Source organism: Plodia interpunctella, chromosome 3 (assembly GCF_027563975.2).
Source record: "Plodia interpunctella isolate USDA-ARS_2022_Savannah chromosome 3, ilPloInte3.2, whole genome shotgun sequence".
Taxonomy (NCBI): Eukaryota; Metazoa; Arthropoda; class Insecta; order Lepidoptera; family Pyralidae; genus Plodia; species Plodia interpunctella.
The window spans coordinates 1,251,515-1,272,213 of record NC_071296.1 but is presented as its reverse complement, the minus strand read 5'-3'; the positions used below and the strand labels follow the sequence as shown (position 1 = coordinate 1,272,213).

General features: G+C 35.5%; 1 protein-coding gene and 1 long non-coding RNA gene across 3 annotated transcripts in view; both read right to left on the bottom strand.

Annotated features, from left to right (window-relative positions):
- Window positions 1-1,790: 1,790 nt before the first annotated feature.
- LOC128683994 (uncharacterized) lies at window positions 1,791-14,062 on the bottom strand. The gene is made up of 3 exons (XR_008406341.2): window positions 13,877-14,062; window positions 11,832-11,932; window positions 1,791-2,306 (listed from the first exon to the last, which is right to left on the bottom strand). It is a non-coding gene; the product is annotated as an uncharacterized LOC128683994 (long non-coding RNA).
- Window positions 14,063-16,287: 2,225 nt separating this feature from the next.
- The window catches only part of LOC128683784 (uncharacterized protein), a 28,159-nt gene continuing 23,747 nt past the window's right edge, over window positions 16,288-20,699 (bottom strand). For both annotated transcript variants that reach the window (XM_053769736.1, XM_053769735.2), the window contains exons 5-11: window positions 20,529-20,677; window positions 20,025-20,214; window positions 19,540-19,675; window positions 18,418-18,571; window positions 17,778-17,887; window positions 17,334-17,503; window positions 16,288-16,947 (exon numbers count right to left, since the gene is read on the bottom strand). In XM_053769736.1, the coding sequence (XP_053625711.1) occupies window positions 16,792-16,947; window positions 17,334-17,503; window positions 17,778-17,887; window positions 18,418-18,571; window positions 19,540-19,675; window positions 20,025-20,214; window positions 20,529-20,677 (1,065 nt within the window). In that variant the 3' untranslated portion in view covers window positions 16,288-16,791. The remainder of the gene's footprint in view (window positions 16,948-17,333; window positions 17,504-17,777; window positions 17,888-18,417; window positions 18,572-19,539; window positions 19,676-20,024; window positions 20,215-20,528; window positions 20,678-20,699) is intronic.

The following is a 20,699-nucleotide window of genomic DNA, read 5'->3' as shown; positions in this document are numbered from 1 at the left end:
AGTTGTCAAAATGGCGCCGAAACGAAATGGCGATATATCACAAAACTGCTTTATAGTTGCTACTTCATGTTTAGACGCTATTATTGAATTACAATTAAGTTGTTTTCTTTTTTGATGTCATTTTATAAGCAAAGGACTGAACGATAACACACCCAAAGAGAACAAACAGTTCGTAAAGTAACCGCCGAATCTCAAAAATAAATTGATTTATTTTTAAACGGACCCTAACCTAACAGCGATAATATAGGAGCTCGTCCAGATGAGAAACTGACCTGAGAAAACGTGAAGACAAAGATTTAGAAACGAAGGTATTGAAACAGAATTTAATTATAATTGTACTGAAATTTCTTCAACGTAACTACGGAGCAAACAACAGTCCGATATTCGCTATCAACTTCTGTTAAATACACTTCTGAAGAAAACTGTATACAGTTACAGTCTTCCATCACTCCACGCCACTGCATTCTTCATAGCATTTATAGAATCAATTATAGAGTCTCGTACATTATCAGTAGCTGCAATTCTGGCTACTGTGGTTAAATGTATATTTAAGACATTAAAGCCAAGATTTGGATCTATAGAATAGAATAAAGTTGCTTCAGTATTATCACTTGAAACACTATTAATTAAAGGTTTAGTATCAGGACTCCTAATTGTATTGGATGTAGGCACTTTAGTATCCTCACTTGAATTACCATTGTTTGAAGGCACTTCAGAATTTTCATTTAAATTACTATTAGTTAAAGTCACATCAGTATTCTCACTTGAATTACTATTGGTTGAAGGTACTTCAGTATTCTCACTTGAATTACTATTGGTTGAAGGCACTATAGTATTCTTATTCGAATTACTATTAGTTAAAGGCACATCAGAATTCGCACTCCAAAACTATTGGTTGTCACTTCAGTATTCTCACTTGCATCAGTATTAGTTGGCACTGCAATATTCTCACTTAAATTATCATCGGTTAAAGACGCATCAGTATTGTCACTGGAAATAGTTACTTGTTTTGAAGTGGAGGAACTAGTATAGAAATAATCATAACTTCTCGGACGAGTAGTGGTAACATCTGGAATAATCATATCGCCTATCGGAACCAATGCTTCTCCTTTATCTTCGTTGTTTTCTTTTTCTGATTCTTTATCTTCCATAAAAACTTTTCTGACCTTATCAGTACCGCTAACCCATATGTGTTCTACATCTTTTTCTAATTCTATAAGTGCTTGTTGGAATGACGAATAAAACTTTCCAATCGGAACGCGCATAATATATGCTTCTTTAGCAATACTGTTAATGACAGTGCATTTTCCCGATGGTATTAACGTTCCAACTAGAAAAATAGACAACATAATCATAATTTGTATCAATTGTGTTCGACTTAAATCAGCCATTGAAAGACTCCAATTAACGATTACATCGGACATTGGTTATGACATGAATCTCAATCTAAATTCTAATTATATTTGCTGTTATGCTAATTAAGTATGCAGATAACAAAGTCTTCGTTCTTTGAAGGTATTTCATCATTCACAATGGGTCACGCGTGTTGCTTTGATGATTCATTGATAAATGGATTTTACCAATTTATTTTGCACACTAACGAAACTAACGAACCGATTTCAAAAATTCTTTCACCATTAGAAAGGTACATTATCCAAGATTGCTATAGGCTATACATATTATCTCAAAATTCCCACGTGAGCGAAGCCCTGGGCAACATCTGGTCCTGAATAAAAATAAATGGAGCTATCCATTTATTGTTAAAAACTATTTAAGCAATAAGCAGGATCTAATAGAAAAAAATTGTTTATTTGAGTAATTATTTATTATATGATAATTACATTTGTTTTGTCATCATCATCATCTGCAGCCCTCCGTGACCCACTGCTGAGCATAGCCCTCCATCCGTCTCCGCCAACCATTTCTGTCCTGGGCCATCCCCATCCAGTTGTTGCCACAATTTCCTTTACATCGTCGACCGTTTTCCATTTCTGGGGTACCACTCAGTTACAGCTTTACTTCGATTAAGTGTTTTAATATTTCAAAATAATTTTGAAACTCAAAACATTATTGTCTTCTTGGACAGTGTATTTCTAGTATCCATATACTATATAAACACAATGTATTTCTAGTTTCCATATTCAAAGTAGCTTCTCAAATAACGTTACTCTCTTCATAAAATATGAGTACCTAATCATGAGAAAGTTTTCCTGATCTTGTTAGTGCCACTTGAAAATAAAAGCGCCACATCTCTGCCGAGGTCTGTTAGTGCACGTTGCAACGACGTCTGGAATTTTGCAAGAGGACTACGAACAATATAAGCTTTTTGAGTCACTTTGTTAACATTTAATGTACAATTTCCCAAAGACAATAGTATTACAGTTAGAATTGCCACCAACAAAATCATTTCTAGGATTGATTGAACAATGCTATTGGATGTCAATTAAGCGATAAATGAGCGATGTTAGAGAGTTATGGTTGGTCACTTTAATCACATTCTTATTTCCAATTGTGTTTTTATTGCTTTGCTCATTAAGCATCGAGATAACAAAGGTTATGTACTATTTGAAAATTCTTTGTTTTCTTTACCTTATATTTCTTAGGAAATGAATAATTTCACTCAACTTTTTATGGCCCGTAATAGAATATTGTATACAATCATACTCGATATTTTTATATTATATATTTCGGTAGTACCTATTATAAACAGTAGTTTTGAACCTCGATACTCATAAAAACATGTTGTTAAGGGCTTCCACAACTACTAAAAACTTATGTATATTTTTATAAAATATGGATATCTCATAATATTTAATTCAAGTTTTATAATAGTTTTTCAAACAATAAAATTTAATACGTAAGAGTTGTCCATACATATTTATTTATTTTACACACCTACTTGATTTCAAAATTATCCACATCATTTGTAGATCAACAGAAACTGTACATCATTGCAAAAATTAAGGATTCGGAACAACATCATTTACTTCGGCCACTGCAGGTCCTACAGGAGGAACGGGATTTGCTCCTGCCGTCTCTGGAGGGCCAGGGGGAAGAGGAGAATTTTCTGCTGCAGCTGCAGCTGCTCCTACAGGAGCCACAGCACCTGGTCCAACATGTGCTGCTTCATATGCCAGCTTATCCTTCATAATACTCAACGGAGAATGAATCATATCATCACCAGCGAACACGTGGCTTATCCCAGCACCCAGCATGTGAAAACCATCTCCTATTTTATGTGCAAAACCGGGAATAATCCCTTGACCTGTCGGGTAAGGTCCAGCCATGACTCCATTGCCGAACAATATTTCTTTACCAGTCAAGAACATATCTGCAGCTCCCTGATGTGCCAAGTGGGCAGCTTCACCAAAAGTTTCCAGTCCTCTTTCAATTACACCACATTTGGCTGATGAAATAATGGCCAGGGTTATGATGAATACGGAGAAGTTCTTCATGTTTACTAATCCAAATGGAAACCAAAATTGATGTGGCCAAGTGAATGACGTTCGTAGATATTTAAATGGAATATTATCAAACCAAACGGTATTTGATGATATCACTCATTAAGAGCAATTATTGTGTAATGGAAAAGAATGGGCTTTAAGTAAATTAGGTTTAAATCCTAAGATGAATCATTATTCTACCAAAAAAGTGTTAAGTAAATAATTAAAATAAAAAAAAAACTAATTTGTGTTGCTTAATCAAGTTTTTTTCATGTGTACTAAGTGTTATTATCTTTCAAACATTAATTTCAACTCAACAAGTACTAATTTATCTACCTACTATATCTAATTAACAAAACGCAGACAGTAAACTGAAAATATATAGCGTTGCAGTTGCAACTCCAAATCCGAACAGCAAACTGAGTTCGATAGGTACGTGGCAGCTAATCAACCCGACGTTGCATGCTTATATGTACCTAACTAGGTATATTACACGACGATGAAAATTGTAAGGAATCAACAAAAGCTTTTTATTTATTCTTTATTTTTATATTACACTACAATTCTTTTGATGAGATGAATTCGAAAGAAATGTGTGTAATTTCTTATCCCAAAATTCATAAGAATCTTCTCATATATTCATAAGAATCAAAGAAATTCTTTTGGCTCTCTCATAAGTATTTTGGGATAAAATATTCCACATGTGCTATTTCAGGTTATATTATTCCTGTGTGCCAAATTTCATCGAAATGCGACAAGAATTTTTGGAATTTCCGTGTAAGTTACACCTAAATAGCGATAAGTGTGTGTTTTTTAGATTAAAGCGAATGTGCAGCGCCTAGACAAACAAACATGGTTTTAGGTGACATATTTGAAACTGCATTTTTGGTATATAAATAAATAATTCAATTACGCTACAATGCTACAATTAGAGTACCTAACTCAAACCTTAGCAAAGTTTATATGGTACGTGTCTATTGTAACAATCAGCTGAGCTAACGAGTTAAGTAACACCGAATTTGTAACGTAATCAAGACTAAACCAAGTATTTAATATTAAAAAAAATATATTTTGGATGAAAGATTTGAAACTAATGTATGATTAACGGGATAAAATAAAGCATAGGACGATGTTATTTTAAACCACTTCAAGTTTAATGAGTTTTTACCTTATCACTGACTAGTCCCAACGATACCGAAGTTAGACTTACTAAATTTTTACGAATAGTACTCATTAATGCTATATCTACATAGGTATATCCACACATACTTTTAGTGGTTTAAAAAATTACAGCAGTACCCCGAATCCGGCCACATGTTCAATAGTTATTCACGATTCCCGAAAACCTATTTCCACGCAACCACCTCGTTTTCACATAGTTACGAGAGGAATACACTCCCAAAATTCAATTCTCTAACTATCCCCACCTCACATCATGGAATATCACCTCAACTGCTATTTTTATAAGGTCCATAATGGGAGAACGTGTGCCAAATCTGTAAGTAAGGGTTATATCATAAGGTGTTATTAACAGTTCGTTTGGGATTCGGCTTGTGTTGTGTACAAGTGCGAGTGTCCATTTACATGTTTTGTTAAAATCAAACTTCTTTTGAAAATATTTTTTTTTTTCATTTAATAAATTCAATAAAGACTTTATTCATTATTGTGGACGTTTTCACACTGTGGCCATATTTTTTCATGCAAGGAACATTTTGATATTGTGTACCTTCTGCGACTATAAGTACGTAAATCTTGACTCATATGAATAAAAACCTTAAACAACCAACATGAGGGAAACGGTAATTGACAGTTCTGGAGAAAAAGGAAAAGAATATTAACCAATTCATACATCAACAACGGTACTAAGTATAGTTACAAAATTTTCTCAGACATCAAATAGATGATGAGGTCTGGTTGATATATAATTCCTCTGATTGATTTGATTCATTGGTTAGACAGAATAAGAAATAGTAGAATGACTTTTTGAATTAAAAAAGACGACAGCAAGCTGCTCCAAATAGTTTTATGAAGGACAGAGAACACTTTTACTCAGAGGGACGGATCAGAGAGAAGAAATTGAGTTTTAACAATGAGATTCCCGTGTCACAATGGACCCACGCCCCACCTCAAGGTCCATCTGAAATTCAAGTCAGGCCCGTGCGGTGCCACTGGATCCAATCCGGTTATCACATCAATATTCTTTATTGTTTCTCGTTAACACCCCTTGGGCTACTCAAATACTATAATCTGTTTTGACCATTATTTTCCCCAAAGATTCATTTTGGAGACATGATTTTGAGTTATATTCTACATCTGTGCACATTACATGACAGGAATTGATAGATGTGAAGTTATTTGTCACTTAGCTTGTAGAAAATATGTTATCAAATCAAACAAAATCCACTTTAATATTGAATATGATATCAGAATGATCTTACTAAAGAAATTAAAACAGTTTTTGGATACATAAATAAACGAAAGATAATTAAATGAGACGAAAACAAAAAATATACAAGATAACTCTGTAATTTTTGTGCATGGCCAAATTTATTTCTGGCTTGTTATGTTAAGCATTTTAAAGTAATAAGTATAGTATACTTATAGTAAATACAAATAATATATAGTGTAGATAAAGTCATAGAGGTATAGAAGCATCTCGTATCCAATAACGAATTATTGTAACTCATCTTCCTGAATCTAATTTGGGATGGCAGATATAATTTGGCGCGATGTGGTCTTGTTGCGAATAATATAATCAATTCGTATGCTACTGACCAAAAATAAGGTCGATACTCAGATAGAATAAGTATATTTTGTTAACGGTTGGTGTATTTTTGTATTTTAGTGATTCATTAATCTACCATGCTGTAAATTACTGCTGTATTTTATATATAGGTGGACATAAAATAAAATACAGATACTTTACTTAATTGAAGACTGACGGAGAAGTGGATAAGGAGGTAACGCGGCGAATCAACTCGGGATGGCAGAACTGGAGGGAAGTGACCGGCACTATATGCGACCCAAAGTTGCCGATAAAGTTGAAGGGTAAGATTTGTAAAGCTGTTGTGAGACCTGTAATTATGTATGGATCGGAATGTTGGGCTACCAAAGTGCAGGACGAAAAGAGACTTCACTCTACCGAAATGCGGATGTTACGCTGGATGTGCGGGGTTACAAGAATTGACAGGGTAAGGAATATTAGAGGAAGTTTGAAAGTTGCGCCTATAAATGACAAAATTAGTGGTAATAGACTCGGTTGGTTTGGACACGTGATGAGGAGAGAAAATAATCATTTACTGAGGAAAGCTTTAAGTAGGAAGGTACACGGATATAGAGGACGAGGAAGGCCAAGAAGAGATGGATTGATTGTGTCAGGGAGGATATGAGGTTGCTGGGGGTGGATGCAAATATAACAAAAGATAGAGAATGTTTTTGAGGGAACAGACATTTTGCGCCGACTCCAGATGATGGGACAAGGTAAGGCAAATGATGATCAATTGAAGTAGTTTGGAGTAAATTAGCGGTGAGGTTTATTGCGCCGTTTCTTCTTCATCTGCGCCATAGAAGTCGGCGGCAGATCGATAAGAGATGTATACTTATAATATACTAGATGTAGCTCGGGGCTTCGCTCCCGTGGGAAGGATTTTGTTTTTTATACATAAAGTATAGAGTATATCTGCAATATTGGATAATTTACCTTTCTAACAGTGAAAGAATTTTTGAAATCGGTTCGGTAGTTTCGGAGATTACCCGCCTCAAACATAAAAACACACAAACGGTTACCTCTTTATAATAATAGTATAGATAGTTGGAGATAAAAAATAATTTGATAGAAAATCTTCAAATAACCATGTGTTTGAATGCACCTTGTATTGATGTGGTAACAGCATGATACGAACTAAGATTGATACCCACGTGAATTAAGATCGAGTGGCTTGAAACTTCAGGGCACTGCAGTGATATACGACCAGACATACTGACAGTTTGTAAATTGAATATCAGGCACACAGTACACAGTACAGCATATGGTGATACCGATTGGGCTTTAGAAATTGATAAATCGTTTCTGCTTCGAATTTCGTATTTACGTATTAGAGAATAATTTTTACATAGTTCACTGGTGTGTATACGATTAATTGTCACAAGACGCGATAGGTAGTAATAAAAGTTATGTCAGATGCCTTTAAATTAAGAATATTTTTTCGTTCAAATTTGGTACGCGCAAGAATCGACGTAAACGATTGTATTAAAATTTCCAATATTAGCAATTTATGAAACAAATCCAATCTGCATAATGAACTATAGGGACGGTATTTTTCATTAGGTTCAGGTTTTCATTAGACTTGCTCAGTTTATTAGCTCCGGAGATGAAAAAAGAACTCACAAGTTAAACTTCCGGTCTCTGGAGGATTCCATTGGGTTATGACTATCCTGTTTATTTTTCGAAAATCATTTTGTTATAATTAAATAATTTCATATTTGTAAAAAAATATATTTACCTACAAGGTTTTTCGGGGGATTTAGGTACAACTTCTCATTGATACGTAAAAATAATAATAAAATTCTTTATTGAGTCATTAATAAGAGACAATAGAGTTACAATTAAAATTTACAGAGATGAAAGCTTCAATGAGTACTTACTACGTTTTAAGCTACCAAATTAGGTACTCCACGTACTTAAAATACACGTATTAAATAAAGTCACCACAGATAAAAGAAATATTATGGAAATCACCCTCTTTGGTAAGCATTCTAATAGCACATTTATTATTTTAGTTATAAATATATTAGGATAAATCACACAGATTGAGCTAGCCCCAAAGTAAGTTCGAGACTTGTGTTATGGGATACTAACTCAACGATACTATATTTTATAACAAATACATATATAGATAAACATCCAAGACCCGGGCCAATCAGAAAAAGATCATTTTCCATCATGACCCGACTGGGGATCGAACCCGGGACCTCTCGGTTCAGTGGCAAGAACTTTACCACTGCGCCACCGAAGTCGTCATTGTTGCAAGTCTGCAATTGATATCCAAAATGGATTTGGAAATGCGCTATGGATTTAAATATTTTCATTGGTTATTTTTTCGCTTAATTCTTGGCACTCTTTAAAACAAAACATCATTCAGTATTTTTTTGAGTTAAGATTAAAATAGTTTTGAAGAAATGACATGTTTTATTAAGTAAGAAATCGATGTAATTTTATTGTTAACCATATTGCGCTAACAATAAGTGTTTTTACAAGAAAGAATGAACCATAGTTATATGCAACAGCCACAGGCAAGCACAGCTGAATCAATAGAGTGAGTCTTGTATCTGCCTCGAGCATGAATATTCTTGAGATAATTTTAATAAAATTTCAATATGTTCACAACACAAACCCTACACCTAAATCTACATCACAATTTGCATTCGGAGCTGCGACACCCCAAAGCCCAGGGTTTGCGAAAATAAAAATCATTAAATTTGGAATATTTGGCTATGATTTTAGAACCGGCCGCCCGCCTGACGTCAACCGTTTTTGGGAATGCTATTGTTGCCTAGGCTGTTAAGGCTTTGTATCCCTTAGTCGCCTCGTACGACATCTATGTGAGGATATGGAGTGGTCCTATGCTAGGGCGGAACCACACGTCCAACGATTCCTCCCTCATGTATCTAAGCTTCCCTGGATTAGACATCAGTCTCCCATAATATTGATGTACTCGTAAATTATATGCCTTACCTATTGTAATACTTGTGGAAATAAATAAATAAATAGGTACTTAATTATAAATTTGTGGGCAATAAATACTTAACTATAATTCTTGGCTTCGTTCGAGTATAACCATAATAAATTCACTCTATAAAAACCCGCAAAAAATTGCATTGCGTAGTTTCAAAGATTTAAGCGTACATAGTGGCGGGCTGACAACGGGAAGTGACTTTGTTTTATACTAAGTATGTACTGATACTCAAAAAATCTATCAAAACAACTGTTTGTTCTAAATTTGCTTAGATTTTTTGAGCATCAGTACATACTTAAGAATGTGTAAGCATTTGGCCCCGGGTGACGTCACGCCCCGTGATCCCTTCGCCCCTGTTTACAGAGGGCACAACAAACCCTCGGGATTTTACAAAACCACTGTTATTGACCCTCTTGAGCCCTGGGATGTTGGTTTGTGTGATAAAAATGGTCGTAATCGTAAGTTATGATTCATAACCCTGTTTTCACGCGAGCTCAAGAGACTAGGTTTACTCACGACCACGAAAGTACATTTAAAAAATACATTTGTAACTAACTTTAATTTGCGGCTACGCCCGCGTGAATTTCACTTGCAATAAAAGATCGAAATAAAATCGCGAATTGTCCAAGACTGCTAAAATTTGCTTTATTTAAAATAGTATTGTCTTCCGTCTCTCGTACCATTTCCTGTTACCCGCTGCGTGTCCCGTCCTATTATCTGCAACGTGTCCCGTACAGTATTTCACCCCGTTATTTAAAGGATTATTTTTTTAAGAGATAATTTTAAAGATAATTAAAAATCAACACCTATTTCACCCTTTTATGGAATTTTTAAAGATATACTCTCATTATAAAAATAAACCTTAAAGGTTTGATAATAATGAGAGAAAGTGTTTGAGTCTGCCCTGTCAAGTTAAAAGCTAAACCAAGAAATATATTAAATAATGTCCAACAACGATGCCAGAACAAATAAAGTTAACAAAAATCATTACATCAATAGCCAACTCTGTAAGACTCAGGATAATAGACACTCAGCTTTACGACCGAGTATAAACCAGATATAAACGACAATAAAATAAATTGGACAGCGGCAGCCTTTCCACTTATATGGACGGTAAAGCAAGATATCTGATTCTGGAGATACAAGATTCATCTTATAGGAATTATGTGTTCTTGTATTGAAGTGAACTATTTTTTTTTTTTAATTGGCGTCAAGTTACAGTTTTTATATCTATCTATCGACGAATTGCGACGGATTTTGCGAACTTGATGTGCTGTTGACTGTAACATTAGTACAGTTTATGTGGGGTTGAAGCAAAAGTACACTTGACGCAAAAGTAGGTACCTAAGGTACTTCTCTAATGTGCACTTCTAAAATAAGTTTCAAAATAAAATTGTCCGTCGTTTTGTAAGTTAGACAGGTTTGCCATTCGTGAACGGGATTGGGACTACATGAACTATTTCGGACAATGGTAAAAGGGCTTTAAATACTCGCCTTATTCAAATGTTGAACGTTTTGCTAAGGGGGCTGGCACTCGGCAGTACTAATATATTGGAAATGGCTTTTCAATGCATTCATGCTGAATCTATAAAAATATTCTTAACATCCGACTGATGCTCGCCTTTTGAAGGAAACTCAAATAAAAGGCGGGTTTTCTGCAAATCGTAAGTCAAGCCACCCACCCGGCTGGAAAGTAAACGCATGGCGCGGTTCCATCGTCTCCGCAATAGATTTATGTTGATATTTTTTTATCATTTGACGACCTCGGTGGCGCAGTGGTAAGGTTCTTGCCACTGAACCTAAAGGTGCCGGGTTCGATCATCCCCGGTCGGGTCATGATGGAAAATTATTTTTCTGATTGGGCCTGGTCTGTTTATCTATACATGTATTTATTATAAAAATAGTATCGTTGAGTTAGTATCCCATAATACAAGTTTCGAACTTACTTTGGGGCTAACTCAATTGATTGATTTGTCCTAATATATTTATTTATTTTATTTATTTTTAAGACTTTGATTGCTTATAATTTATCTCTTACATTATTTGGGTAAATTGTTAAAAAAACGCATTCATCACGTCTATTTATCCGTCCGTATGTCACCGCCCGTTTATTGGCAACCTATTACAAATAAAGAGTTGAATTTTGACATTAAGACATTATGTTATCTGTGAACCACTTTATGATTTCTATGGTGTGTATGCCCTACCTACACGGAAAAAAAATATTTTTTAACAAATCTATTTCTTTATTGTTATGTCTCGCAACGAATCCCTGTGAATTTCAGGACTGCGTTCAGTGATCCCAGAATCAAAATTAGTTTGGATCCGTAGCTATATCGATGTCTAGTAGTTTGTAGCTTTGGTAAATATTATTCAATTTAGAATATAACTTGGCGTGAAAAAGTCCATGTCAAGGCGTGATTTCGACATTACTTGATTTTAGCTTTCTTTTATCAGGATAAGATCTGTCTTGTAATAACAGTCCTAGAGTTTAATCATGCGTGCCAATAGTCTGACAACTAAGAACGCCGCTGACAGTGCGAAGTGGAGAGGAAAAGTTGGAATGCGTGCTCGGGTTTCGGCAAAGGAAAAAAAAAACTGGAAATCACTCCTAAAATTCCGGATAAATTGTGAACAATGGAACCATACTCACTGCGAATGTGCGCACTTATCGCAAACTCGTTCCCGCCGTCGATGGTTCTATGCACCAATTACCGATCCTTTCGACACAGCTTTCGATGTTTCGAGTCGATTCTGAAACGATTTCCACCTTATTTGAGTGCCTCCTTGTATAGGGGGTTTATGGAAAGCGGCGGCTAGCAGCAAATAAATAAACTTACCAAAAATTCATTGGTATTGGAAATACAAAAGCATTTGAACGATATATACTTATACATAGATAGATATTACCATTATTTAGGCATTAGGGCATTATCATATAGGTACCATTGCCATGTCGAATTTATTCATGAAAGCACCTGACTTGTCTGCTACCTTTGAAATTGCCATTGTAAATATCCAGGAAGCTGACTATGATATAGATTGATAGCCCGCCCTATGGCTAAACATTATAGGTGTACGTGGTAAGTACTTATTTAGACGGCAAATATTCAAAAATAATTATACGTGTTCACCCAATTGACCTTCATTTCCATTCATCACCTCATTCACCTTTACATTTTCATTCATCACCTAGAAAATCAATGGTAAGAAACCAAGATTTTACAAATGAATCTCATCTAGCAAAATAACCAAAAGTGAAGAAAAATGTTAAAAAATATTTTCAGGAGTTCTATTCAAATGTTGTTGACCATGATTTAGTGGAGTTTTCGTGTCTATACAAAGAGTGCTAAATGGAAGTGAGAATTAATGAATGCTAGGGTATGGCTGCCTGTAACGAAACCCATTAATTACGGAGCTATACAATCCAAATCAAGAGGCATCTCGCGCCAACTCTGCTGCTATCGGACGAATAGACAAGACTAATGATAATGTAATTTTCATAGCCATAGTTAATGGACGGACAGACACTGGTAATGTCAATCTTCACCTATATAAGTCGGTCAATTTGAATATAAGTAATTGTTTTTATTTTTTTAACTTTTTGCTGGACATCTAATGTGTACAGGCGTTGTAACAAACTTCTTTTGTGTTTCGTTTAGATCAGTGAAAGGGTTAAGAAACGTATTAACCACTTAAAAATTAAAAACAAAACATATAATCAAAGGTAGCGTATCAAGCAAATTGCATTTTCAATCATCTCAATCTGCGAGGGGCGTTTGCTTTATTTAGCACCGTGGCGCGGCACAAAAGTGAGTTTGCGGCTAGATTCAATCAGGCGCTAGCAAAAAAGAATTAAAACTTATTTTCCATCATAGTTCACGCTAGCTAGAACGAATAGTGTAGTGGACAACCGATTTAAATAATTATTTTGTTTACCAATTCCTTTGGATAAACTAATCGAATGGGCTAGACACAAACGTGACCGCAAACCGCAGCGGCTTGGATACATGTATATTTTAAAGAGTTGCAAACGGAGTGGGACCGATAGACACAAAGAGCAAAGATCTTAGATTACATATCCTTAAGATGTAAAGGCTACTTTTAAAGGTCATAGGAATATTTGAACACGTTAATCTGCAATACCTGCATGCAATCGGGCCACAGTGACATATTCAGATAGGCAGTTACTTCGGGCTATCAAAATTAAAACAAAAATTATAATAACGACCTCGGTGGCGCAGTGGTAAAGTGCTTGTCTCTGAACCGAGAGGTCCCGGGTTCGATCCCCGGTCGGGCTATGATGGAAAATGATCTTTTTCTCATTGGCCCGGGTCTTGGATGTTTATCTATATATGTATTTGTTATAAAATATAGTATCGTTGAGTTAGTATCCCATAACACAAGTCTCGAACTTACTTTGGGGCTAGCTCAATCTGTGTGATTTGTCCTAATATATTTATATTTATTTTTCAAAATCGAACAGGAGGCAGTTTAGAACTTACGACGTCAAAAATAAGAATGATAGATGTTAGCATGTTTATCAACCAACATTACGATTAAAAGTAAAGATAAAAAACTCGAAACAAATTTTCACTTCGTCCCGACAAAAACAAATATGAAAAACCTGTAAAGGAATACCTTCGGCACTCAAAAGTTTCCCATAATGAAAAATGTAAGTTGAGAGTTGGTACTTACAAAGTATCGCGTGTCGAATGACAAATGGCCCCTGTCGACCCAACTGATCCCTTCAGAACTGGAACTTTGTCCAAACTTTGCTTGAATAAATATGATTTCACCGATGTCACTTACACAAATCCTTTCGAGAAGGCGTTTCTTTTGTAACTAGTCTGACGTGACATTGTAAAATATTAACTAGGTAGGTACCTACTAGGTACTACACTACGTACTACTACACTAAGTACAGAAGTAAGTACCTACCTTCATTATATGACAATAAAAAATGTTAATTATTAAATATGGCTGTCAATGTCAATAATGACAGCCTAATAATTTATAATACTCATAACGTTACGCATATATGTTACATTTTAGGTTACACCATGAATTAGTAGGTAGGTACTACGAAGTACTTACTAAATCCATGGGTTACACACTAAACGTCCGCCTGGAAACTGTGTTACAGTACTGATATTATAACGTTTAAGTATTATTCTATATCGTGCTATTCTAAACCTTGACGTTGGCAAAATCATCGTTTTGGCGAACGACAAAGACATAACACAAAAAAAAAACTTTTAACTTTTCTAACCAAAGAGGATATAAATGATCAACTTCTAGGTATATTTGCAGTAGGTAAATATAACCAGGCTAAATTCTATTACCCATATCTAAACTTGGTCGATTAAAGTTTAATCCTCATTCCTCCATACCAAGGGATTAAATACAAATTCTAATGATGCATGTGAAGATTAGACGTTTTATTTTGAACGATAGATATTTTAGATCACCCCAAATGCTTCCGGATTACATCGAAGATAATTACTTATTTGTATTTGGGGAGATCGCAAACGATTATCCTCTCAAATTTACTTTTCTTGACATTTTAGACCAATACAGCAAAATATAGATTCTTCGTTTTGGCGCACGATAGTCATAACACAAAACAATAAGTTGATAGCGCTATAACAATATCGTGTTCAATAGTAGTCCTTATTTAAGTGCTCCCGGCTGTATTTTCAGCTGTGATGCCCAAAAACTTGGCCTCCGTTCAAAAATTTTAAATTTGCGTTTACGACCGCCTGCCTGACGTCAACCTTCTTTGACCCGGTCAGCAGTCGCCTTGTACGCCACTGTAAAGTATTATTTCTTTATCGTCTGTTATGTCCAAAGCCCGGGAGCCGCGTAAGAAATAAACTATAAACAATTTTTGAAGATCTGCCTCGTAATGTTACGATCGCGGCCACAGACCTAAAATTTCAAATTATATAATATTTCTCAAAGTTACAAACTATTAACATTTTACAACGACCTTCGATTTTTTAAATCAATTTTTTTATTTATAAAACGCATTGCAATATTATAGCCATGAAAATCAGCTCAACCGTTAAAAAGTTGCAGCGAAATTATTATTGAAAGTCGGGGGGTTTCTTTAATTTGTCTAACAAATAATTATTTTATACTTAGTGAAGTGATGATATATTTTGATATTGATACCGATTAAATGCTTTCTAGAGCCTCCCCAACGCTCTTATAATTAGCTCTCCGGCTAATGGAAGCGATACGCCGAGATGACTCGCCTCTGAATGTAACAGTCACGCTTCTTAATACGCCTCTGTCTTAGGGACAGGTAGGCAAATTAATCATACTCTAAATCTTAACACACTTTCTGTGTTTTGAAGTATAGTAAAGGTAAGTTATTTTGTATGGAAACTGCAATTTCTCGGGACTTTAGTAAACCGTTTTTAGCCACCAGTAGCACCAGTAGTACCATATCTTGGACGCGGGTGGGGAGAGGGGCAGTCGGAATTAAGGAAATATCGTTATTGGGTGAATTTCACGAGCGTTTGGAACGCCGCTGCGGGCTATCATTTGTGTTCATTAAATTGCACCATACACAGTAATCAATTTAATTATCCTATTTTATAAATAAGTAAAGTACTTGTACAATATTAATTTTATAAATGTTTAATTTAAGAAAAAATATTTATTAAGAAAATATATGCGACACTAATGAAACGCTACACGCCGCGTTCAAACAGTCGTGAAATTCACCCTATTATAGATGTTATTATCCTAATAATAAAAGTGTAATAGTTATCTCCTTCTCCTACTCCTAGTAGCCCGAAGTTCGAATAATACTTTCCCGGACACGATTCAGCTGTGTAAATAAATAAACTTTTTTTTGTGTTTAAATAAAAATTTTAGAGATTTGTTTTTGATTTTATAACCGCCTGTCTAGAATCTAGAATTCTGGCGAAAATCGACGAACAACGCAACCAATTTTTATATATCTGTAGCACTTATAATAAATGAGAATTCATTCAAGAAAACACAATTCGTATAAAAATATTAAATTCTATATTAGATCTAAGTAAACTAATATTCGTAAGTATTGGACACATATATAATATAATTAAAGTATTCGATGCATAATATGATAAGTGTAATTTTCTTAGAATTATCGCAATAAACTTACAAAGTATATACATAATATTAAAACTATATTTTAACTGAATGAAGCGTAAGATTTCATAATGTATTTGTTATTATGCATAATTGCATGCATATTATGCATATATACCATACATTATATAACTTATTTACATATACATAAATATCTTCTTATGTATCTTAAATAAATTATTAATAAGTAGATTAAATTTTTGATATTCTTTTCATATTGCGAATGAGACATTAAAATTGCCATATTAATCTAATATTCGAGGCGCATTCGAGTATTTTATATTTAGCCAATTTTTTTGACACAGAGATATGTAAGAAGCTATTATCTTGAAAATCAGTACATATCCGTGGAATTTATTGAGCACATTTTGTAGACTAGCCAAATAAAGAAATTCGCAAACATACATACAAACATGGAACTCTGAAAACGTAACAGTACTTTTTGTGGGCAGTCGAGTAAAAAAGTTTTACAGTTCATCTTTAACCCTTCTTTTTCTGAGCGCTAAGTCGTCGTGTTGGAACCAAGTGGCGTATACTCTTAGAGGCTCGGGGGATGAATGTCCGTGGAATGAAACAGGGCGGTCCCGGGCAAGGACCTCGCGGGAATAGTCTTGTGGTCGTGCCTGCACAAAAGTGTTAAATATCTTATGTAAATCAGTAATATATTTTATTATTTTATCAACTACAGTGAGATTTATAAATGACAATTATAATGCAATAAAGCGGTGGTGGTCGAGTGGTTAAGAACACCTGTGATCGATTGGTCCCAAGTTCGAATCCTTCACGTGTCACATGTACACCAATTATATAACATTTTGCCGGAAACATCTTCATATTTCATTATCCTTGTAGGTAAACGATTCTCGACTCGGGTAATTAACGCCCTCGACTACGTCTCGAGCTTAACATGTCACCCTCGTTGAAATCCGTTACTTTCTTGCCTCGGTGAACAATGTACTATTACTTTGTCACAGCCCCTTACACGCGAGAAAGAGAGAGAAGAAAATACCTGATGGAACAGAGGCGAGTGCGTGGCGGTGACATTGAGCCGATGCTGGCCGCACGCGCCGAGCGTCATGTCGTCCGGAGCGGAGACGGATGCGCACACGCATTGTGAAAGCTTTTGCGCCGCCGCGACGCTTAGGACAGTGCCGCCCCCACCCGTGATATAGTCGAAACCTTGGTTGTAAAAGAGTTAATTTATTCGTGTTGCTGTTTTAAAGTAAGATGGGTTATTGTGTAAACTTCATTTATTGGCTCAAGAATAATATACATGCATGCATGTTCAGTCAACAGCACATCAACCTACCCAAATTCATTGCAAACTCGCCACTATTACCGGGCCATAGAGGTTCATGCAGGGTAACTTTGTGTGCTGTTGACTGTACATATATAATAATTTAAGCTGTTACTTTTGCAATAGGTAATAAATAAAATGCCATTAAAAACTCACCTTTATTAGCACCGTTCGTCTTCCCGTAGCCGTACCCATATCGTTCTCCGAGGACGGTGAGGTCAGAGCCTCCACGATAACAGCTTAACACTTCACAAAGTCTTTGTACTCTGAAAATAAACCTTATTGTAAGTAACACAAAATTGGACAGAGCAACTAACACTGAAACTGTCGAGAATAGACAGAGTTGTGGCGTGTGGTTCCGGCCTAGAATACCAAGCCACATGCTAAAAGGCAACTAAGAGACACAGCCTAGGCAATAGCATTTCCATGAATTTTAAAGTTTATTCAAAGAAACAATAATCATATACGAGAAGATGAGAGAAAAAGGGCCGAGATTGAACTAAGAATTTGTACAAATTAACACAACTACAAACGTTATTAAAATTTGGTTGAATTTTAACATTAAAATTTTACTTGCGTTATTGGAATGATCACATCGAACTTTGAAATGAATGGTCAAACTTTGCCGCAGACAGAGACGGGTGAAAAAGTAAGCAGGCTTTGCCCAACAGTGGGACACGTCATATATAGACTAATTAAAAAAACACAAGATTATCATTATACATACATTATTATTTTGTATGCATACCTGTAATAATGTGCAATAAAGGATTTTTGTATTGTATTGTATACGAACCCCAATATGGTATCATCATCAGCCAAGAATATCCACTTGATATGTGGCATATTGAACACTTTTTGCAGCACCAGTTTCAATATGGCCACAGTTTTCATACAATGTCCTGTCTTAGAGTTGGCCACTCCCGTATGTATGGCGGGGAGGGAAGGATCTGAAAATATGTTCTATGATAAGATATCTATACTATTAAAAGAGGTAAGCGTTCGTGAGTTTGTATGTTTGAGGCGGGTAATTCAAATTCAAATTCAAATTCAAATTCAAATTCAAAATTCTTTATAATCTCCGAAACTACCGAAACTATTACAAAAATTATTTCAAGATTGCTATAGGCTATATTTTATTTTAAAATTACCACGGAAGCCCCGGGCAACATCAGTCTCAAAATATACTTATCCACACACGATACACACATGACAATTTCCACACATGTTCCCAACATAGCTAAGAAGACTCTCGATTAAATTCTCTTTTTACGAAAAAATATAAATCAAAAGGAAGAAAGCTGCGTTACTGCTGCGCAGGGGCAGCAACAGCGTCCTGAAGGCGATAGCCGATAGTGGGTATTGTCCTCTAAATGGCCATTTAATAAAAATTACCAAATCCCTAGTCGAATATAAGTACTAACACAATTAGTTTTTAAGATTACTGACACAATGGATTCATATTGTCCAAATTTTTTTTAAACAGACAAGACAGACATACAGATACACAGAAACGTTAAACTTATAATCCCCCTCCGTCTGTTGTCGGAGGTTAAAAATATAAAAGCCCTTAAATCAACCGTTATTCAAAAATTTACGTTATATCAGATACATTCCCGACTATCGACTAGCTTTTCTCAGCAAGTATATATAGATACTTGAAAGTGAAATTGGCGGGTTTTTTTTCACATCGTTACAGATTATATACGTGATACATAATGACAATAAAACTAAAAGCATTTAATTAATTTACTAGTACTTATCAGTCCGTAGCGATCGAAGAACCAACGATAATTGTAAGTAATGACAGTTTAAAGTTTCACAACGCATAAATATCTGGTGCAATACATATTTATATTTTAACTAAATTATCTACTAGCTGTCTATAAATTACACAAATCTTAAAGTTTATTGGTACCTGGTTTATCACTAAAGAACAGCAGATTGCTGACGTGTTTCCCCCAGGTCTTCTTCACCACCTTGGCTCTGGTGCCGTGGAAGCCACTCCAGGTCTTCACTGCGAAGAAGATCGACTCCTCAGGTATGGCACTGCCCTGCCGAGAGTCAAAACTTTAATATTCAGATAATACGAGAGAAGGAAAAGGAAATGCAAGGTGTGGTTCCCGTCCTAAAATATGACATAATATCTTCCATCGAATGCAGCGACAAAGATATAAAAAGCCTTGACAGCTAATATGCCAGATATGCAGCCAGAGTAGGTTGACGTCAGGCAGGTGCCTGCGTAGAGGTTGTAAAATTGTCATAAAAGAAGAACGAAAAATAAAAAGAACAACTGTTTGGGGTTATCAACCCTTCAGTAGACCAGTTGGTCTATAGAATTGTTAGTCTATTGACAAAATGTCCTCTAACTTCTAAGCGAAAATGACATCAATAACTACTTACACATGTGTCAAACTGTCTCGGATACGTCGCGCAATTGTCACCAGAAACCACGCAGAAGCTCATCTCTGGCGTGAGCAGCGGGCCAGGGTTGTCAGCACCTCGGTAGACCAATTGAGCCAGCTCGAATGCTGGGTCTATAAAGAAGTCTGCTTCAGGCTTCCATTCACCTGATTCTACTTGGTTGCGGAGGCTGGAGCAAAAATAGACGTAAAGAAATCAAGGATTTGAGAAACCCAGAGAAAAAAATTCTACACAAACTTGGGGCCAGTTTCATCGTTTGCTGATTAAGTATCTAATAGTCTATATCGAATAACATATCAAACAGCGTTAAAAATTGTGTTCCACAGCTGTTGGATAGGGCTAACTGACCAATCACTTCAGGAAGATTTTATATCAGTTTACTTGTCAGGTACAAAATGATATTATATAAGTGGCAGAACAGACCCTCCGTTTACCAGAAATGTACATTCATACTATATTCATATTACATAAATAAATAATTACTTCTCAATAAGTTCCAGCCTCATAGCGAAGCCACTAGCAAAGTGTGGGTACACGAAGCCCCCTTCCTCCTCCAGGTCCTCGTAGAAGGTGAAGTGATGAATGATCGTGGGTTCCTCGTCACTGAGGGGATAGCCAATCCACATGGTGTCCTAAAATATTATACTACAGTTA